Here is a 24,205-nt window from a genome sequence, read left to right as displayed (position 1 = left end):
GTCTAATGAAGGATACAGAGCTCGACGCTCATTTCTCTAAAAAGCTGGCTAAACGCAATAACTCAGACCCAAAGCTAAACACGAATGGGCGACCCTTCATCGAACTCCTTCAGATGACAGGCCTAGTCATCCTAAATGGCAGAACTCTCGGCGACATATTCGGTGAACCCACCTGTATTCAGCGGCATGGTGTCAGCACAGTTGATTACATTTGCGTCTCGACGAGTCTTCATGACAGAGTCCGCCACCTGAAAATTGAGAGCATCTCTCAATATTCCGATCACAGAGCGCTGTCAATGTCAATATCGACAAACCCTTTAAGAAGGATTTCTAACAGTCTTGAATCGCCAGATATCCAAGATGCACCTAAAGCTTTCAAATGGAACTTATCAGAGAACCTCTCTGCAGACACAGTAACTAAGTTCCGGCTGGCACAGAATGATCAGTCATTCAAAGACAAAATGGACTGCCTCCTTGATCAACCAGTGAACACAGCAAACGACGCTGCTCAGCTTAATAAAGACGTGGTTGCAACATACCACAATCTTGCGAATTTTGTTACTACGACCAAAAGTGGCAAACGCACCAGTAAGAAAAAGTGGTTTGACCAAAGCTGTAGACATGCTAAAAGGGAGGCCAACAGAGCCGACAGAAATGCCAACAGTAACCCACACAGCAACTTCCTTCGTGACCAGCACTTCCTCAGAAAAAAGGAATACCGAGCTATTAAGAGGATGAAAAAGGGGAAATTCCTGTATGAGATGAACCAGAAGATAAACGAAAGTGGAGATGTAAACTGGGCAGCACTCAAACGGCTATCTGACCAGTACAAAGATGAAGAACCATTCGACATTTACGATCTCATCCTCTTCCACAAATTCTTTAATGATCTCTACAACCGGAAGTGTGGTAGGAACGATCACTCAAGGGACGATGTCACCTCTACTCCATTGTCCAACAATTCGCAGCTCACCAATGAACTGGTCGATGAACTGAATCGCGACTTCACGTTACAGGAAATCAAAGATGCAACTAAAAAACTCAAAAACAATAAGAGTGTGTCCGATGATCTGATATCCAACGAAATGTTGAAAAACTCCAACGAGAAACTCCAACTCGTCGTGGTAAAACTCTTCAACTCCTGCCTCCAGCATGGAACTTACTCCTGGAACAACTCCATCACAACTCCCCTCCATAAGAAGGGTGACCGGCAAAACCCTGATAACTATCGGGCCATAACAATTGGGAGCTGTCTCGGTAAACTCTTTTCGAATCTACTCCTCAAACGGTTAATCGAATTCAGAGAAAGAGCCTGTCCTGACCGACCCTATCAACTTGGATTCAGGAGTGGAGCCCAATGTAATGACCACATACTCACCCTAAATACAATCATTGAGAAATACGCCAAGAAAGAGAAGAAGCGACTATTCGCATGCTTTGTTGACTATCGCAAGGCTTTCGATAGTGTATGTAGGGAAGCACTTCTGTTCAAGTTGAGCAACATGGGAATAGCAGGCAAATTCTTCGAATGCATCAGTCACATGTACAACAACTCTTCAACCCGAGTCAAGCTGATCCAAAAGCTCTCCGCAGCCATTGACGTCACGATCGGTACAGAACAAGGGCATCCGATGTCCCCTGAGCTCTTCAAACTTTATATCCACGAGCTCTCCATCAGGCTGGAACAAATTGAGGAATTGGATGTACCTCTTCTAAACGGTGTTAAAGTAAGCCACCTCCTTTGGGCAGATGACCTGGTCCTCTTAGCGCTGGATGCGGACAGCTTACAGAAACTGCTGAACTGCTTGCATGACTATGCCGTAAAGTGGGAGTTGTCTGTGAACATCAACAAAACCAGTGTGATGGTATTTAACACAAGCTCACGAATACTCAAATGTGCTTACGGATTTAAACTAGGAAACTTGGACATCGCACCAGTAAGAAAATACTGCTACCTTGGAATCCAATTCTCTCTGAACGGTTCCTTCAAACAAGCAATCGACGAGCTTAGGAAAAAAGCTCTACGCTCGTTCTTCTCTATGAGACGAATTATTGACACGAGAGCACTCTCCACTAGCACGATGCTAAAACTCATCGATAGCTTAGTCAAGCCAGCAGCTACATACGGATGCCCTGTTTGGCTGCCATCGACCAACATCGCGAAAGCCATTCTCTCAAAAAACCAAGAAGTGAGTCTCCCAAAAGCAGCAGCAAAAGATGCTCTCGAATCTACTCACCTAAAAATTCTTAAATGGATATTGGGTGTCCACAAAAAGGCAAATAACAACTTCTGTTACGGCGACACAGGAAGAACCCCCTGGACAGTGACCGTCCTCCCTCAATGTATTGCCTACTTCTATAGAGCATCACAAGCGGTAGTAGGTAACGTGAACACACTTCTGCACCATACATTTCAGGAGCAGAAACAACTGAACCTTACCTGGTATGACACTTGGTCCACTATCATCAAGATGAGCACCTCCGCTAAACCAAACCTACACCCCGCTCTTGCAGCACGTGAGCACATACACGAAACCTTTGTGAACCACTGGAAAAAGGATCTTCACAACCAGCCGAAGATGTCATTCTACACCGCGGTCAAACCTGAGTTTGGTGAAGAACAGTACTTACAGATTCCGTGCAGGCTTAAGAGAGCTAACATTGCTAAACTTCGCTCTAGCAGTCACGATCTGAGGGTAGAGAAAGGTCGATATACTAGTGATCGATACAACACAGCATTGAAAACGTGTCGTTTTTGCTGCTCTCCAGACACAGACGTCATTCGCTTTTTCGAAGAGCTACCTTTCTTTGAAACACCTATCCTAGAAACTGAGGATCATGTCATAACTGAATGCCCTGGATACCACTCCCTCCGCTCAAAGCTTTCTGATAACCTGAAAAGCCTTGTAATGCTAAAAGAGTATAGGACCATAATGAACTCTTGTCACACAAAAGAATTCGGGAAATACCTAACAGACTCTTCAAACCTTCGAAATCCTAAAAATAAGTCCTAATCCTCGTACTCGAACTTTATTTACTGTATTACCTTAAATTATTATAGACGATCTTCTTTTATTTTCGTGACATTGTAAACGGTTAAATTTTAATAATTTTTAAATGATTCAGTTTTAATAATTTTATTTATTGATTTATTCATCCTTGTATAGCCAAGACGAGTCCGTTAGTGTTCTCTCTGGTAATTTCATGTTTAATCCTGTTTAATCCTGTTTAATCCTATTTATATCGTCTCGCTTTATACATAGTAAAACTAAAATGTTTCTTCAAATTGGCTAAGTATGAGTATGACTGGTTGAAAGCTAAAAGGGATTCGATGAGTAAGGACTATGTTACAAGTTATAGGAATTTTAATCGAGAAATTGTTCATTTCTCGTCCATTTACAATGCGCAGCTCAGGAAACTGGACCTACATAATCGTGCTTCACGGTTAATTTTATAATGTGTAATGTTGCATGTTCACATTTTGAGGCAAATTTGGTACCAAGTTTATTAAAATCGGAGACTATTAAAAAATAACTATTGTTGTAACATCGTTTTACCTTTATAGCGACTGTTGTAATCTATAAATTGTAATTCGAAAGATTATCTTTGTCTGTATGTGTATGACTATGTATTGTCCACGTGCAAATTGTATGACTCTATGAGAAACAGGAAGTTACTAATAACCATGGTAACGAGGATTGTTAAACGCACGTGCAAAGATTTGCGAGTGCCATTTTGATCGGTTTGTGGTACGTAATTACATTGGTACGTAATTACATTGGGTTCGTTGCGAGCTACATCTTAATCAGCTGCATTTTCGGTTGTGACGGATATTTTTTATTCGATCATAAAAACTGACTACAAAACTAGTGCTAAACAGTGCTATTACCTTTCTCCCTGTGATCACAGGCTTTCTAGTCTATCATATAAAATGAAAGATTATTTCTGTATGTGTGACCCCCCCCCCCCCCCCCCCCCCCCAAAATGGCGGACAAACGATTCGTTTCATGATAACATGTACAAAACAATACCAATATACATATATATACTATATAATCACCGCTAAATTCATTTTGTATTGTACGCCGTAGTTGAGAATTCCCGTTAGATTGATTTAATTGACTTGATACGTAATCCCTTGGCCTAATTTCAGTAACACTAACAGTAACCAGTGTTTGACAATATTGTAATTGCATGGGCTGAGTATATTTTAACAGCATAAATCGCTCCCACGCGGTAACAAAAGGTTGTAAATTATATTGTATAGTGTTATCTTTATCAACACTTTATCAACACTTTAAGTGTAACTTCATTTCCTAATATCTTCGAAATATTTTGTAACCTTAGCCATGATCAAATCACTGAAAAGATTTTCTGTGAATAGGTATGAAACTAATAATAATTGGGTGTTAGAACTCAGAAATCGGAGCACTGGAATTAAAGGATTGAGCTACTAAAGTTGAAATTATACCAACATTCCAGCCATAGAATTAAAATATAGTTTGATCACAGTAGAACACAAAAACTTTAGCGTACTTTGAGATAAGAGCAGTGGAGCCCCTCCCAGATTGCAACATTGCATGTACAATGTCAGAAATATAATGATTACACTAAAAATATTTGTTACATAGGCTGACTCTAGCTTAATTTTTATCTAGACATGACAGCTGACATCAATTTAATTATGAATAATGCCCGATGGTGAATGGTTTTTATGGTGAATTGAGTATCCAAATTGTAAAATTTCACCATTTTTTCGATTAGCAATGAGCATTATATTTGCCTTCTAGTTATCAATACTAGCAGGAACCCGTCTAACCCTAAAGTGGTGTCAAGACTCGAGAGACTAAAATAATTATTACTTATTTAATTCGCGTTTTTGACACCACTTGGGAGTCCAAATTTTGGGCACTAAAATTCTTATTCCTTGGCCAATTTTTATTTTTTATGCTGATTTGAAGGCCATTAAAGAATTTTACCCAGTCAAAAAAGTTTCAGTTGTAATTGTATATCTTTTACGGTTTTTGCGAAAAGTCTCGTTAAAGTTGATATCGTGGTGTCAGTAAAATGGCACGGATATATCGTCTCGCTTTATATATTATATAGTAAGATTATAATTCGAAAGATTATTTCTGTCTGTCGGTCAGTCTGTATGTACGACCACCCAAGAGCAAATTATATGAGAAATAGGAAGTTAGGTAAATACCAAAAGGTTGCTGCATAGCAACGATGTTGTAATGCGGACGTGCACGTGCAAAGATTTTAGGAACGGTATTTTGATCGGTTTTGTGGTAATTACGTTGTGCTTAAACTGTTTCTTCGGTTGGGATGAATATTTTTTGGTGCGATAACTTATAAGGGGTGATTTTACGTAAAGTCTTACATCGAGTTTCCAGTTTCCTGATAATTTAAGATTTAGAATTATCTAGAATTATCTAGAATTATCTAGAATTATCTAGAATTATCTAGAATTATCTAGAATTATCTAGAATTATCTAGAATAATCTAGAATTATCTAGAATTATCTAGGATTATCCTCATAGATAGTTGTACAATAAGATGGACAGAATTGCTGGGACTAGTCATAATTATAATTCGAAAGATTTTCTTTGTATGTCTGTTTGTCTGTCTGTACGAACGCCCACGTGCAAATTAAGTAAACAAATACAAGTTGTCAGTTGTGTAGTAACCATGGTAACGGTGTTGAAACGCGCACGTGCAAAGATTTGCAAGCGACATTTTGATCGGTTTTGTGGTAATTACGTTGTGCTTCGTGCGAGCAACATTTTAATTGGCTGTATTTTTGGTTGTGCGATGGATAGTTTTTGATGCGATAAAAACTTACTGTCAACGAATACAATTCGGCTTCCTCCATGTGACCACGGGCTTTCTAGTCATTATATAACTAAACATATACCTTACTCGGGAATATTATAGCGGGTTAATTTATGACTGGGAAAATTAATAACCGGGAAAAATATGGCAGACTTTCACAAAACCCGCCAATTTATCCCGGTCATGTATTTACCGGTGGCCGACCTTTCAAGTTTTTTTTCAGAGGTCAACAAATTTTCCACCGAAATTTCTGTTTTTGTTACTTGTTAAACAAGTTATTTCAATTTACAGTTACTGATATTACTCAGAAATAGAAAAAAAGACACGTCTAGTATTTAAAGGAAAATAAATCTATAGCAATAATAAGTCAAATCTTCATTAAAGCGTATTCTCATTCTCATTATCGCTAATGTCCCCTCCATTATCATTATTGATATCCCCCTGCTGCTGACCGTCAAATTCGAAGTTGTATTGTTGTCTTAACAAGACTTTCATTTTGTCCGCTAATGGGGCTACTGCTCTGAAGGTCAGCCGGAGCTTAATTTCCTGCCCACCGCTTGGTATTGGGGAACGTCTTGGCTTTGCATCTTCAACTGCTCCAGTAATCAATCCACGGTGACCATGAAATAGTGGCACAGTTTACTCACTTCATGGGCAAGAAAAGTGAAAATCACGGTCCACCCTGAAATCTAATTTTTATAACCAAATTGTGATTTTTATAACGAAATTATGGTAGCAACCGCCAATAAAGTTACAGCCCTACATCCACTGCTTCAAAAGTCTTCTCTAGCACATATGAGACTTCAGGTAAAACATGATGATCACCACCCCCTTGGAACCCCATAATCTGAGTCGGCGGGTTTTTTTATGACTGGTAAAATTTTTGACCGGGAAAAATATGGCGGAATCTTCCAAAACCCACCACTTTATCCCGGTTATAATAATCCCGAGTAAGGTACACTGAACCACTATAAAACAGTCAAATATAGATGGGGAAAGCGTGCCACGAATGGGGGCAAGTTGTGCCACAAGTTTTGTAAAATAAACCCTAAAATGTCTTAAAATGGTTTACTTTCCGATCTAATATTATTATCGGTTTACCTTCATACTCATAGCAACTACTGTAATCATTATATACCAAACACAATAACACATACACTGAACCACTCGACACTCGACATTCGCTATTTAGTTGGAAATGTAATGTTACATTTCAAGTCTCAAATCTAATCTCGATTAATAGACTGTGAGTGTGAAATAATTGAACTAGCTTGCAAATCCGAAAATTTCTTCTGCATTAAAAGTACGTAACCCCTTGTGATCTTGGCCTCAGGTTAACCGTGTTTTAATAATTACCCACCAGTACAAACCCAGCAATCGTGCGCATTTTGACGTGTGCACGCAATTTTAAAGTTTCTGTACGCGTATTTTTCGGAAAATAAGTTTATGCGAAAGGGACAGCGTTACCACATTTGATATTTAGTTTACATTCCAAAAATTGGTCAAAAATTAATAATATTTTCGAATGAGATTGTCAATAACCACAAAAAATAATTTGTGTATTTGATTCGATCCAATTAAATGATATAATTTCAGGAGCAGCAGCAATTTACGACTACCATCTCGTGTACACCAACTCCTACAACATGATCCCTAACACAGTTGACTACGGACTTCTTGATGTTAACGGAGGAACAGTTTACTATCCTAACGTAGGATCTACATCTACCACCCTGACCTGGATGTGCCGGATGTTAGGCTACTTGTCCTATAACTCCTACACCTATACTCGCAGTTACGAATGGCAGCAGAACTACCCTATCAGGTATCAACAACTTGAATGTACAGGTAGTGTAGTTCCACAGTGTCGTTACCGGAAGTATAACTACGGGAATTATTACTACTCTCTCTGGCTGCAATGCAACGCTCGGTCCCGGCTAGGAGACACCAGCACATTCTACCTTGTAGACAAAGACAATCAGGACACTCAAAGAGGACATGGTCTTCTCAAGTACGGTATCAAGACGGTGAGTGGCAACAAATTTGATCACACAACCGCAGAGTTGATTTGTCGTATCATGGGGTACGACAAAGTCATGAGCTGGACCATCGGTCAGAGATACCAATTTCAAGAAAGCTTAGAAATCAAGTTCAAAAACATGAACTGTTTGGAAAGTGAAGACGTGTTTCCTCTGTGTGTCTACGGAACAGACATTACAGGAGAAACTCACGACAATGACGTCTGGCTATGGTGTGCTCTGCCAAAAAACGACGACAGACTGGTCTGCCCTCCTGGACAAAGACGCTCAGGTTCCAGCATGTGCTATGAATGCTCAGCCAATACCTACTCCTCCGAACCTAGTGAAACGTCCTCCTGTCTCCGCTGTCCTACTAACTCCACTTCCCTTGCTGGATCCACCTCCTGCTCCTGCAATGAGGACACCTACATGAGTCCTGACAGAGATGAATGTCTGGAATGCCCGGGGAACTCTACTTCTGTAAAAGGATCAACACACTGCGCCTGTATCGCTGGCACATACCTCTACTCTGACCTCAGAAGCTGTGTGCCATGTCCAAGTGGTACAGTCAGCAAGGAAGGAGGAATGCGCCCAACTGACTGTGTGCGTTGTCCTACAGGATCAGTGCCAATCAACAACGGACAGGATTGCAGCTGTGAGAAGGGATATGGATGGGAATGGGGAATGGATAAGGACTCCTGCAAAGCTTGTCCTATGAACTTCTACAAAGACAAAGAACAAGGAACTTGCATAAGATGTCCTCAAGAAGCCACCTCCCTTCCTCTCTCTGAGAGTTGCCAGTGCTCCGGAGGATTATCTTGGGATGGAAAGAGCTGTGTAGACTGTACTACTCCAGGCAATAGTACAGGCGTTTGTGACTGCTCTGCTGGAACATTTTGGAATGAACAGACTAACCAGTGCAAACCCTGTCCAAGTAATTTTTTCAGTGGAAATTTCTCCACTGTCTGTTCAAAGTGTCCCATTAACACTGTATCTGACACAGGATCTTCCGAGTGCTCGCACTGCTTGAGTGGATCTGTGTGGCAAAACTACACTTGCTCCGAATGCCCAGAAAGTCATGTTGGAAATGGAGCCGTGTGCAGTACATGTCCAACAGGATCGCTGCCTCAAAATAACGGACAGGTTTGCAGCTGTGAGAAGGGATATGGATGGGAATGGAACTCCAGCGGGGATGGATCCTGTAAAGCATGCTCAGCAAACTTCTTCAAAGACAAAGAACTAGGTACTTGTATAAGATGTCCTCATGAAGCCACCTCCCTCCCTCTCTCTGAAGAGTGTCATTGTCCAGGTGGACTATCTTGGGATGGAGAGAGCTGTGTGAACTGCACTACTCCGGGTAGCAGTAGTGGAGTGTGTAACTGCTTAGCTGGAACATACTGGTATGAAGACACTAGCCAGTGTGAACCCTGTCCTGAAAACCACTTCAGTGGACAGTTCTTCTCCGTCTGCTCAAAGTGCCCTATCTTCACAGTATCTGAGTCCCAATCTTCTGAGTGCTCTTCTTGTCCTAAGGGGTTCTCCTGGGAAAGACACACCTGCACTGAATGTCCAGAAAACCACGTCGGGAATGGAGCTACTTGCAGTGTTTGTCCAGAAGGAACCTCACCGTCCAAAGATAAAACCATCTGCCAAAAGTCTGCTGTTGACGCTCTGTCAGTGATGAGCATGGCCCTTTGTGTGATCATCATCACCATGGTCGTAGGACACATCATTTTCACGTGGAGGGAAAGACGAGCAAGGATCATGATGGAAGATATACAGATGGTGTACCAAGCTGATCCCTCAAACAGCCAGGTGACAGTCCAAGGACGGAGATGTCCCTCTTGTACCTGCGGTGAAGTTGCTAAACCTGCTCTCCCAGAAAGAGGACAAACTCTGCAGCAAGACGATGTGTATGCTAACTTCAGTTAAGTAATGATCAGGATTAGTCGGCTCTTACTAATTCGCTCGCCCAAAAATTTCACGTGACTTTGGTTTTTATGGTTTTGCAGCCGTACAAAACGGTTTTACATAAACCCTAATCCCAACCCTAACCCTAACCATATATATTAGTGCTTTTCATTCAAAGAAGTAAAATCGAATCTTTTATGTCATGTTTCCAGGGTTTGGACTGGAATTGCCAGCTTAAAGAACTTCCATCGCATTACATTACATAATTTTCTGAAACATATGCTACATTTACAATAAATTATGCAATATCACAACATTACAATCAACAAAATAAATTTAATCACAGAATCTCAAACACAAATAATCGTAAATTAAACACAAAAAACAAATTAAACAAGCAATAAATGAATATACAAATGCGCATCTTTTGACAACTTACTCCTTCATAAAATAAATTTTTTGACAAAAATTTTTTTAGACTAAAATAAATTTTCGACAAAAATTTTTTTAGACGGTAATATAATTGTTACTAATTTATAAGTCACAAATAATAAATCAATACAAATTAATCACAAATACTAGAATAATTAATAGATATTAGGTAACTTACATAACTGAAAAACGATATATGTCGATACAAATTACAAAATAATATTAGGTGATTGAAACATTTCAATAAATTCATCATAAATATCACTACCATATTTACCCCAAATATTTAATCTTGATTTATAAAACTTGACAAACTTGTTGCGCAATGCAGCTAACTTAAATCCTTGTGCAACCAATTTACCTAAAAGTTCGGTAACACAATTTTTAAAACCCTTAAGTGTCGAATTAATTCTGGCTAATCGTACTAATTGAGAAATAAATATTCCATAAGACAAATTATTTGGAACGTTTCCATCCAAAAACGGATAAGATATAACTTTAAAATTATAATCTTTTCTTTTATCATATAATGTCACTCTAAACTTCCCTTGATAAATACTAATGTTTAAGTCTAGATAGCAACATTTACGAGCCGAAATATTAGTATTATTTACTATCATTTCCTTAGGATAAATATCTTCTAATACATTCTGTAATAAATTGAAATCATTAAAAACTATCAAATCATCTTGATAACGAAATGTGTCTTTTAATCTTTTTAAATTTTCTGTATCCCCTTTTTCTATCAAAAGTTTAATATATTTATATTCGTAAACATGTAAATAAACATTAGCTATTTGTGGTGCTGCATTGGTACCCATTGGTATTCCAATAACTTGTCTATAAATTTGACCCTGATAAGTAACATAAGAATTATCAATCAAATAATTAAGACATTCCAAAAGTGTATCTTTAGAAAACTGAACTTTATTTTTACTAACATTGTCAGAGAAATAGGCCTTCTTAGTATAAAGATTAGGAATAATATAAGACTTATCTTTAAAATCAAATACTCTTTCTACAAACATACGAAGATTATCCTTCAATTGAATATGAGGAATAGATGTATATAAAGTTGAAAAATCATATGTACTGACAGACTTTAAACCCTTCTGGGTATTATCATTACTAAGAAAATCTAAGATAGGTTCATTATTATCAATAACAAAATAATCATTTCTAACGTGAAATTTATTATCATATATAGATTTATTTTTAGCTGAGTGAAGCATAGATTTAATACAAATGCTAAGATAGACTGATAATTGTTGTAAACTACTTCCACTACCAGACGTTATATATCTAACTCCGACTGGCTTTTTATGCTGTTTTGGTGTAATATATAAATAAGGTAATTTACTATTATCTTCATCAAATTTAATACGATTTTTAAGTAAGAATGCTTTATGCTCATTAATTATATCATCTTCTGAACGATTAACTTTAGTAAATGTATTCGATGATAATTCCTTTTCAATCATACTAATATAGAACTTTTTACAAACAATAGTAATATTATTTTTGGCTTTGTCGGTAGGAACCAATACAAAATCTTTATGAAGCTCATCTAAATCTGCTAAGACACCAACATCTGACAATACTGAATAATAGGGATATGGTTTAGCTCCTTGCAGTTGAATTTTCACTTGCTCTATGATTAGTGTTTTCCACTCTTGAAACTCTTCTATAGGTTTATGCCATAAATTAGACAATTTATCGCAATAGCTTTTGAGTGCCGTCTTTACTGATTTTAAAGCTTTTTCAGTACATGGTTTAGCTTGGTCTCTATAATTTAATCCTTTCATTAGGAGATTACGAAGTTTATCATTACTGATCATTGATAGCTCTCCTGTAATGACATGTTTATGAGTAGGGTCTGTATAACGACTTGATACACAATTACATTTCAATGTTTCTGAGTCAATGTTAGCTTCATTATATACTTTTTTGTAGTTAAGTACTTTAGATCTGATTGTTGGAGGGTATTTGTAGGACAATGTAGGTTGCTGATGATACTTTGACTTGAATGGTGCAGCTTTGGTAACTTGTTCCATTTTAAATATCTTTCGAAAATCAATATACTCGACAAATTTATTAACATAATTAACTACAATAAAAGAATTTGATTTACTATTATTCTTACACGCTAAACCCATTCTTGTAAGGTAAAACCATGATAAATCTTTAACTAAAAGAATTTTATGAAATCTACATGTCGTTATACTACTATTAAAATTATTAATATAAGATATAGCTTTAATATATACTAACTTAAGTTGTTTCTTTTTAAGATTACATAGATTAGTACGAATATCATGCATATCAATCGTTTTATCATCATCCAGCAAATCTTCATAAAATACATCGATATCAAATTCTTGTCTTTCACTTACTATATTACTAATGAATCTACCTCCACGTGAATGTCTATTTATTTTAACTATATCGAACTGACTATAAATCGTTGTTTTGGAGTTCATCACAATATTGCAGGCATCTAGTATGTTCTTCTTTTTAACACGAACGTTGAGACCATATGGGAAAACTGTATTTAACTGCAACATACAAGCTTCTTCAATATCTTCTCTTTCTTTCAATGTAGTATTATTAGGTAAGAGTTTAATCGGCATGATAGCCATGTTTTCAGTGCTATGAATTTTAGTGAAGTGATCACGAAGTATTTTGCAGCCTCCACCAAGTTTTATAGTAGATTTATGTTGGCTTATTCTAGAAGCAATTGAATTGATCGTGTGCCCAATGTATTGATATTTACAATCTTTATGCAAGCATTTTATCAAGTAGATGCAATTCTTCGTTTGACATGATCCGTTAAAGTTAATGAGGAAAGTAGAGTTTGTAGTGCAATTAGTGTAGAAGTTGTCGAAGGAAAGGCGGTTTAAGCATGTAACGCATGATTTTCTATCACATGGTACTATTTTAAAAGTTTCAAGAGATTCTGGATCATTACTCTGATATTATATAATATATAATAACCCCGAAGCTATCCATAACCCTTATCTCAAACCTAACCATAACCCGAGCCCTAAACGATCGAATTCATGAATTTTACTGGCCTGTCACGTGACCAAAACGGTTTTTTGCCCATAACTCTCCAGGGAAGAATTTTTACCCTACGTCATTCGTGATTCGGAATCAGCGTCCAAAAATACACCGATTTCGATCAATTTCATAAGAATTTTCTTAAAATTTGGGCGAGCGATTTAGTAGGAGCGGGATTAGTCTGCCTTAGATTACGATATAATATCGTCAAGAACACTAAAGCTCAAACTTGGTTTGAACCAGAATATTCAAACAATTTGTGAAACAATTTCAATATTCAAAGTATTCAAAATATTTTCAAGTTACAAATTATCTTATTAAATTTGTTTGGAACTGAATCGACTGATTATAAGCAAAAGTTTGACGGCGAACCATCATTATTCGAGATTAAATAGTTTAAAAACTGCTAAATATCTGTTAGCAATAACGATTGATTGTTTGATTACCGATAATAATGGTAATGGCAAGAAAGGAAGCATTGACTTTGGTCATGATGGCTACCTGAGTACCTACTTGAATGTTCGATTATTGATAATAAGGATTACTGAAACTTTCAGTGAAAGAAACATGCAACTTTCATATTTTAAACTATTCTTTGTTTTCATTTCATTTAATTTTAACACTATTATTAGTATTAGTAAAAATCGGAATTAGTAAAATCGGAAAAAAAGTTGTATTATTCCAATTTAAGTTTGATTTTGTGTTACAGTGAGTTTTTTAATGAATTTCATTTGATTTGATCGTTCACATATTTGCTGGTGGCCACTTTCAACATTTATTTTCGTTGAGAATATTGATGGTTATTTGATTATTGATGATATGAATTATTACAAAAAAAGAAAAAAGATACACAAAGTGTTCTTATCAAAAAAATTATTTTTTAGCACTACTATGATAATAGTACTATGTAAAATCGGAAAAACAGAGTTGTCGAGTAATATTACGTTTCTGTGTTACAGTGAGTTTATCGATATTGTTCAGTGTTCTTTGATCAAACTGTAAGATTGATTTTGTATTTAATTACGGAGTTCATTCGATAGTTAATCAACATTTAGGTGGTAGATTACTTTTAAAAGTTTGAATATTGTTCAATTATTTCTGTTTGATTTTTTTCAATGTGAGTTTTAAGTCTCCTTGTCTGCACTTTCCATTCGGTTAATTTAACTTATAATAATTCTATGTATATAAACAGGTCGCTTCCATCGTGACCAGCGAATACGACACTTCATGCTATAATATGATATTGATAGTATTAACAGTTAAACTTGATCTAAAGAACGTTACATATAAGTTATTTAATTAGTTTAGTTCACATTTTTAACTAAAACTCAAATTTGGGTAGAGTGAACCGTCGCCACTGTCTCCTTTTTCAAAACAAATGGAAATAATATCAATTTAAATTACCGTTATCGTACCCAAACACAAAATTATACCGTCGGTCGCTTTTCCCATCCACGATTTCAAATTTGGCGACGGAATCATAAAATGAGTAGTTACAGTATAATACTAAAATAAAAATGTAAAGGGGAATAAAGGCTGACAGTCGTGCTTGCCAGCACTATTATTGAAGCTGTAAACCATATGAATATCAAATAATGCAGTTTGGTTACACTGTTAAAATTAAAACTGTGAAATTAATTACCCGTTGCACGTGAGCATAATGGCGAAGAGAGTAACATTGAAGGACAGCTCGAATGTAGAGTACACTTGGCTAGCGGACGTATCGTCTGCTGATTGGTCCCAGTATATCACACACTGCTTGTAGTGACGAGAGTACCGAAAAAACCCCTCCTGAGGGAAGATGTTACAATGGGGCAATTGGGCGGGAAATCTTGCTAACTTGGTTCACTGCACTACAATTTTTTCTTCAAGATCGAGAAATGAACAGTTCTTATTCAGATTGAGATACACATAAATAAAGATTCGGTTAAATTTTTGTGGCTTTGATTGACCATCTTCAAATCGTTCTGATAATTATTTGACCGTACAAGAGATTATATGATATGAATTGAAACTGATGTAGAAATAACAATATTGAGAAAAACTAAACGCATAAGAATACTAACACCATAGTTCTGAAGGTAGATCAGAAGGATTCCAGATAAGTAAACTAGGAACCAGGCGGCTGCTATAGCAACCAGGACTCTCTTACTGGAACAGAGACGTCGGTAGTAGAGTGGCAGTCTAATAGAGAGTAGACGCTCCACTGCTATCATTGATATGTTCATAAACGTTACCTGGTAGGATAGCTGGCTTTTAGATTGTTTAATGCTTGGTAAATAACTGGTTTCTAGCCAGTGGCTTGTTCCTACGTGCTAGTTACTGGCCTTGACACTCGAGTTTACTGCTAACTGGTTACTATGTAACTTGTTACTAGGTAACTGGTTTAAGCTGGTAACTGAATACTAAGTTAAGTTATTTACCTTCATGGAGATTAGAGCGAAGGTAGCTGAGAATTGACACCACAACCCGAGCTCGCCCCCAATCCAGGTATTAGTAAAGCAAGAGACACACACAAACACTAAGTACAGTAAAGCAGTCAGGAGGTCGTTCAGGGAGGTGGCTCCTGAGGAAGAATAGTGGAGAAATAGTGGAGAAATAGTGGAGAAATAGTGGGGAAATAGAGTGAGATACTGCTGGGATTAAGCAAATCAATAAAAATGGTGAAGATAAATCATTGGAGCAATCCATTAATAACACGGTTATAATCGGTCCCATCAATTAAAAGTTGAACTCACCTATAATGAGATTTGAGGGAGATCTAACACTCTTTCTGAGACACAGAGCACTTAGGACCAACACGTTTCCAACTATCTGAACACGTGATCTTAATGTGAAAATAATATAGCACGTGAGATCTTAATGTTAAACTAAATTCACTCGACCTCTAAAAGCTAACGATCTAACTAAATTCGATAATCTTTCATTGGTCAAGTTGAGAGTTAAGGGATAAACGCTAAAATATATGCTTACTAAATGTTTACCTCATATATAAACAGACATGAACAGATCATTTGATACTTGAAATTATTGTTTCCTTTAATAATCTTTTCCTTGAAACTGTTTTTTTCTTAATAATTGGAGGATAATCACTAATCAATGCCTCATTAAAACACCCGAACTGACCATAAGAAGAGTCATAACCCCGGTAACCACCCCCAGCAGATAAGAAGGTCCGTCCTTCCAGAGAAAGTTGTCCGGTAGTTCGGGGGGAGGTTTACGAGAGGTGAAGGTCACCAAGGCGGGGGTCGTGTTCGTAGCGGAGAGTCCTCCCGAGAGGGGCTCCGTCACTTCGTTCATAGCTACGATCTGGGTAGGGGTGTTAATATCCTGGTAACATCGGTAGACGGGGGGGGGGTGTTGTAGCCCTTAAATTTGTAATACTTATATCGGACAAAGTTTATCATAAAATTCAGCGACATAAAAGTATCAAAATAAGCATAATTTAATTACTGCGACTAATTAGTGAGTAAATATAACTGCATGCTCAAACACAAGGATTTATTTCTTGTACGAAAACATGAAAAATAGTCATGTTACTGTGGTCTGCTGGCGGTGGGGCTATAATCAGTACTGTGCTTTATAGCTCCTTGTACCCTAACTGCTCACAGTTGGGGTAGGGACGAACAAAGAAGTGGACGCACAAAGAAGGGTCGTTAACAATGTGTACAGCTAACTAGATATCAAGATATGCGTGCAGATCATATCTCTAGTTCATTATGATAATAAAATATGGTAAGCGATCTGATAAATTGTCCAGTACGACTGTGGACTAAGAATAATATGTGCTGATCAATATTCCATCAAGTGCAGTACATTGATCAGAAACCATGATCAGATGACATGGATATGATCGAAGAACAGTGGTAATGTTCATTGTTCATGACTATACCATTACGGTAATGTTCATTGTTCATGACTATACCATTACCAATTATAGTTATTGCTATCGATGTTCCTGAGCAATGAGCATACAAAACTATAACTATTGACTGAAAAGATGAGCATATCTTTAACTAATAAGATAAGCATATCTTTAAGATAAGATAAGCAATGAGGTGGTATGAACAGGACCAAAGAACAGTGGAAATGTTCATGCCAATAGTAGTTGCTACCCATGTTCCTGAGCATGTATAACTATGATTAATAACCGATAAGATGAGCATATCCATTTCTTTCACAACCCATGACTGTTAATGACTTATGCTCCGACATATTATATTAATATACACAACATACTCCAGACAAAGCTGAAAGCAAGACAAGTTCGTTATCGTAATAATAAATAAAATCTTCAATATTATTAAATAGACTCAATGTCTGGATATAATAATAGTTGACATAAGGGTGGTACAACTTTCCTCGTCAACGGTGGAGATTAGAATTGGACCACTCTGTGTAGGTGAATATACGTTCATTTGTTTGGAAAGGGTCCCTGAGGGTAAAAATGTAATCTACAAATCGATGTATTTTTGGACGCTGATTAAACGCAAAATTTTACTGATTAGGGTTACGAATAGGGTTACCGTTAGTGTCATGATTACGGTTAGGGTTCAGGTACAACCGTTTGTACCTTTAATCTAACCGTAAAAACTTAATTTAACGTGTATGAACACAGGTGGGCCACCCTCGTCACTCAAACTTACTTTAAGATTTGATGAATTATACGATAAATTAGAACAAAACAAGTTATAGATTTTCTAATTCACACTACAACAGTACAACAGTACTACCTAAAAAGCAAACCTAAAAGAATACATAGATGATGTCGACTAAATATGTATTAATTAATCAAATTTTCAACATTTGACCGACCATTTTAATCGGCTGATAAAGCATATTATATATATCATATATGTAATATGTCTCAGCTTGTGACAAATAAACGTAACTATAAAATGGTCCTCTGATGAAATTTAAATCAAGGCCCACTCCACACAAGTGACCAATCATATCGGTATAAAACGGTCACAAGCAGAAATAAATACAATATAATACAATATCAGGCCATCTCGCTGACTTAGTTTTAGTGACTTAGTTTTACTTAGTAACTAGTTACTTAGTAACTAGTTACTTAGCAACTAGTTACTTAGTAACTAGTTACTTAGCAACTAGTTACTTATTAACAAAGTAATTAGCAACTAGTTACTTAGTAACTAGTTACTTAGTAACTAGTTACTTAGTAGCTAGTTACTTAGTATCTAGTTACTTAGTAACGTGTTCCTAGCAAAGAGTCACTTAAACACCAATTGCCTTACAACAGCAACCATTGATTTAGTAATTACATAGTTGCCTGGCAACCGCTTGCCTAGCAACGGCTTGCCTAGCAACCGCTTGCCTAGCAACCGCTTGCCTAGCAACCGCTTGCCTAGCAACCGTTTGTCTAGCAACTGTTTACCTAGCAACTGTTTACCTAACATTGATACGCTTGGAGTAAAATACTGGGACCACACCCGGGGTAAAATTACCAGAAACTGTAAAATTGCTCTGCAAGGATTGGTGAAATTCAATAATGATGAATTTATTCATTATTGGTTATTAATTGTATATGACATACTATATTTGGTCAAATAACATTATCATGGTGCCAAACTAGGTATAAGACAAATAGCATGTGGCAAGAATTGGACCTTTTGCTGCATAATGACGTGAATCAGCAAGATTCTAGTAAAATTGATATTAGTAGGGTCTTTGTAATTGCTATCGACTTTCCTTTTGATAAAGTCCTCAAGCGATGAGCACTATTTGTGTGACTACAATAAAGATAAATATGAGGTATAGTTCCTAAATATGTGTGACAAAGGCTACACATAGCAGTATCAGTAACAATTTTATTTTATGTCTTCACGTTGTTGATGTTGTTTTTGTAGTTATTCTAATCAAAAGTTTATATTGGTATTGAATCTTAACTTGAAAATGTTAGAGACTGAGTAAAAACTGTTGCTAAGAACGACTGCCCAATATATTGGGTGACTATTTAAATCAATAAACCGTTAAAGAAACGGCGTGAGCTGGTTTGGGCTTAACGGTGTAAGCTGGTTTGCGCTATAAGCTGATTTAGGCTAACCATGAAGAGCATGTAGCAAGAATTGGACCTTTTGCTGCAGAATGACGTGAATCAACATCAAGTCCCAGAATATCAAATGTGTGAACAAAGGTGTGGTCTCCCCCAATGTACTGATAAGTCTAATGATAACGTCTGATAAGAGTTGGTCAGACGCTCAGACGTCATTTGTGGGGCACGATCTGAACATTAGTTGACGAGCTCTGGTCACGTGGTATCACGTGGTGTTGGTAGCGTCCGTGGTTGGTTGCTGTGTCGCACAATGGTACTAACTAAGCAGTTAGATATATAAATGGGAGATATTATATTAATAATATTAATGGAATTGGAACAGTCTTTTGTAGTGTAGAGTGTTGGCTACCAGTCCCAACAGAAACTGTGTGTTATCAGTGTTATCACCTCGTGGTGATGTGATGACGTCACGTGGTATTGTGATGACGTCACGTGGTTTCGTGGTAGCGTCACGTGGTTTCGTGGTGACGTCAGGTGGTTTCGTGGTGACGTCACGTGGTGTTTTTGTGCGACAAATGGATCGTGGAATAAACGTTTAAAAATACGCTCTGTTTATGAGTAAGAAAAGCGGCAGTTGATTATTCGATAATCACGATTAGAGACACTGTTTTACTAAATGTTACAGTTACAGAACCTCAGTTTAATGGGGTCTTGTGTCTCTTGTAAATATATTGACGCAATTTCTCTGTCTCGTAGAACAGGTAGATCGGACATTGGACAAGTGGAATCTGTCGTAGAACAACCTGACATATAATACCTACTGTATGTATATACATATACTATACTGTATGTGGCAGTTTATAACAGATAAGAAGTCTGAATAAAGTTCAAGTTAATCTAGTGATCATCAGACAATTAGAAACCGTGAAAAATAGTGCTAAACATACATAATGTAAACCAAACAAAACCCCGATTTACCGCGGACCCCGATTTACCGCGGATGTTTCCTTTCCCCCAAACTCCACGGTAAATCGGGGTTTTACTGTATTACTATTAGAGGTTTAGTAGTGATTAACTTACAGAAGAGATCAACTAAAAGTTGTGATTAACTGAATTAACTACAATGATTAATTGAAACGCTAAAAATTAGCGATCATTTTAAGAGAAACAAAGTTGAGGAAATAAACTGAATTAAAATCGATATAACGGCTTTTGCCCCGTCGAACGATCAAGAACTTTTCAGTTTTCAGTATTTAATAATATAAGGCATAAAATTCCAATATAAAGAACGTAACACGTGACATGACCCTGCAATCCTGCTAATTTTAGAGTCAATTAAAGATGTCAAAACGGTTCCAGTATCGTCACGAGACCTAAACTTTAAGTGAAATTAAAGGTGACAAAACGGCTCGGTTACCGAAAATATACATGAAATTAGGGACCAAACTGAGCCAATATCTACCAGTATAACAGGACAAGTGAACTCCGGACTACTTCATGACAGTCATAGATCAGCTGTTTTACCACCATACAGGTGAGACGAGACATATTCCATAATGATCATAACTGGTGGTGGTTGACCTAGTGGCAGAGAGCAATCAAGCAACCTGCATAATTAACGATCATGTACTTGGTCGCTTTTTAGCACGTCGGAGATATATCGGGTGTCACAGTGTCAGCCGGCTACTGTGATTATTGCTTTGTAACTAATACTACCTTACTATGTATTATACTCTTACCTTACTCCTGGAAAGTGGTTTGAGGCTGAAGTGGTTCCTGAAGTGGTTCCTGAGATCGTAAAATCTCGAGCTCTTCAATAATTAAACGGGATTATTTCCAACATGAACCAACCTTCCCTAGTTTGATCGCCACAAATCTAAACCTGCATTAGTAAAGTTTTTTTTTAATATGCAGTTTTAAAATGACATCAGCACTGAGCACAGGTGTGACACAACTGTAGGACTAAGTTTTTGTGTGTCGTGTGTGTCGGTTGAACTTGAAGTACCTAGCGGCTCAGCGGCTTGCCTCCTCCAATTTCATACAACACCGCGCGACTGGAATTAATGGTAAATCACAGCCGTGAACTAAAATACATCGAAATTCAAAACATGATGATTTAGATTAGATTACCTAGCCTGCTAGTCTATTGTTCGCCCCTCTCACGTATGAGAGAAGCTCGAAAAGAGTGCTGCGCATTGGTATCGGGGTGCCATGTAAGGTGATTAGAAAAAGCAATGGTACTGGTAACGAGTGCAAAGGACATTAAAATAATATCTCAGAAACTCGCGCTCTCTTTCTTTATAAGCCGTCACACTTGTCATTCCTCGGCTGTTTTACTGTGTTACCCACAGCACTCAAATACAGCACTCAAATACAGAAGAACTGTCTTCTATAATGAGCCTGACTAATCGCTAAACTTCAATAATATTCATATCGCCTTTATCATGTGGCCTGTATAGCTTAAAATATGTTGTTTTTTAACGCAGTAAGTGATAAAAACGAGGTTTAGAATTATGATCATACCTCAGCATTAGCCTCACTATTTCCAGACGAGAAATGCCAAACCGTTATTAGAAGCAAGAAGTGAAGATTCTGATCGTTAGTAATTGTGCCAAGTAGGTTAAAATATTGCTGGCTAGCTTTTAACAGGAACTATCCAGCAACTAAAGATATTGGGGGATCATTAGCTAAGGAGGGGAGTGGCTGTCTATCAGAGGGACAAATGACCTTAACAACCAGTTGTTGTCACTTAGCAACTGTGCACTGAGTGTCCTGTCACCATGGGCGGTAGTCTGTATCATGTAGTGTGAGGAAGGTGGGTGATTCTGGGGAAAACTTAGTAACTTAGTAACCTAGTAACTTAGTAACATGATAGTAACTCGATGGGATAAATTCCCATAGTTTTAATTAGAATCTACGATAAGTACGCTGAAAGTCCCTGGAATACATTTCTGCAGTTTTACTTTTCTAGACGTTATAATTATATAATGAGTTTGATTTAAAATGACTTCACTGTTATAATCGTAGCAAAATTGAAATTACCTTATTTCAATGACAGGAAAGGAAGCTTCTACTTCTAGAGAAGGAAGCTTTTACCTGTACAAAAGGAAGCTTCTACTTCTAAAAAAGGAAGTTTCTAGAAAAGGACAAGGGCGTTGAGTTGACCATTACAGTTTCAATATCAGTACAATTAAAACTGCAGGCACAGAGCTATTACTTTATTACCAGTCATTAAAATGTGTGGTTTTGAAGAAAATTAGGTAACGACCAGTTGTAAAGATAGAATTGTAACTAATTTTAGAGATGGTGGGGTTACTTTTAGTTACAATTAACTGCACTGTCTGGCGGTCAAAATAGAGCTGGCATCGCTGGCATGACAATTCAACTGTGTGTCAAATGGTATGGTTGGTTCTGTAATATGGCATGACGTTCAACAAAACAATTATGTGATCTTAGTGAGCGCTCACTAAGGTCACATAATTGTTTTGCAGAGGGGACAATGTGAGCGCATTGTCCCCTTCACTCAGTGGTAATGAATGAGTGGGTTGACCCTAGCAAGCTAGTGGTAAAGGTACCGACCCTCTTTACCCTTGTGGTGTGGTTCCTTACACGCACGTTTTACCGCAGCACAACCCTAGACATATGCTTTTATGCCCTCGTGTCTAATGACCACTGTGGTTTAGTGACTAACGGCTGTTCTTCAGCTTTGTGACCTTACTGGGCGGCGCTCAGCCTATCATTCCACCATATTATCTTCATTCGGTTTATCATTATGAGCACTGAAGCCTGAGATCCCCAGGTTAATCTTGACCCAGCTGAAATCCGGACTCGCTACCTCCGGGCTGGTAGACGGTATTAACAAAATGAGCCACTGGCTCAGAAAAAATGAGCCCAACCCCCATTACCGTTAACATTGCAGGTTCCTGAAATCCTAGCCCTTCACGTAGATAAATATAATTGTGGAGAAGGGTGGAGCAGATCAGTAGTATCAGTGTATTTTTAGACTTTTCAAGAGCCCAGGAGAGCTTTTCTTTAGACAGCATATCTTTCATGTTACTTGGTCATTTGGGTTCAATTATTTTCATTGCGGTTTGAACGGAAATGGAGCATGACGAAGAGTTGTAATCTAATTTATAATGTATCTATGACGTATTTATGACGTAATGTCTTATATTTGTGACCTGAAGTATTCTTGAATCTAATTGTGGAAGCTTTAAAAGCACTAATAGCAGTAACGGTCTCGAGACATTGGTCTACAGGGAGAATAACAATAAAAGTATATATTATATATATATAAAGATATCAAATTTCGCTGGATTGTACAACTTTCGTCTTGGTAGATTCCAAACACAAGGAAATTTTCCTGTTGGTTGGTAATATACTCAATGATGGAAGTATAGTGTATTGGCTATGCCCCGCTTACTAGTTTAGCTCTTTCTAGTCCCCTGCTACACGGCATGTAAACAGGGATTGGCTAGTTAGAGGCGGTCCGTGTAGGCCTTACACTGTGCTTTCAGCAATACTCATATATATATATAATAGTATTGTTATACAATACTTATAGTATATAATAATGGGGCGGTTATCTCTAGTCTCCACATTAACCTCCCAGTCTGCTATCCGGCCCTGTATAATTGCAACTACCACAATACTGCCACAATCCCTCTTCTCCTGTTATTGGCTTTAGCCTCCCTTATTGGCTCATTTATTTAGCATTTCCATCAAATATTAGGACTATCTCTTGTTGTATTCGTCCTTAATATGAATACAATTAAGAGGGATCCGTAATTTTAGGACTGGTAAATAAAGTGATTTCTGTACCCATAATTTAGTTTAAGTGGTTACTTAAAGTTATGATCATATAAATATAATTCATTTGTAAGTTTGTTTTGTGGATGATCTTTTGTTTGAATATAAGCCATGCATAATGCAT

The 24,205-nt window shown here is 37.3% G+C and overlaps 1 protein-coding gene across 1 annotated transcript; it reads right to left on the bottom strand.

The window, feature by feature from the left end:
* Positions 1-14,894: 14,894 nt before the first annotated feature.
* Positions 14,895-16,556, bottom strand: LOC134824777 (trace amine-associated receptor 7e-like). The gene is made up of 5 exons (XM_063836753.1): positions 16,383-16,556; positions 15,995-16,070; positions 15,680-15,822; positions 15,323-15,493; positions 14,895-15,047 (listed from the first exon to the last, which is right to left on the bottom strand). The coding sequence occupies exons 1-5, from the start codon at positions 16,554-16,556 to the stop codon at positions 14,895-14,897; spliced, it is 717 nt and encodes a 238-aa protein (XP_063692823.1).
* Between the last annotated feature and the right edge of the window lie 7,649 nt (positions 16,557-24,205).

Source organism: Bolinopsis microptera, chromosome 13 (genome assembly GCF_026151205.1).
Source record: "Bolinopsis microptera isolate Bmic1 chromosome 13, MBARI_Bmic_1.0, whole genome shotgun sequence".
In the NCBI taxonomy this organism is placed as follows: Eukaryota; Metazoa; Ctenophora; class Tentaculata; order Lobata; family Bolinopsidae; genus Bolinopsis; species Bolinopsis microptera.
The sequence above is the reverse complement of the archived record's forward strand: the minus strand, read 5'-3'. Positions and strand labels throughout refer to the sequence as shown.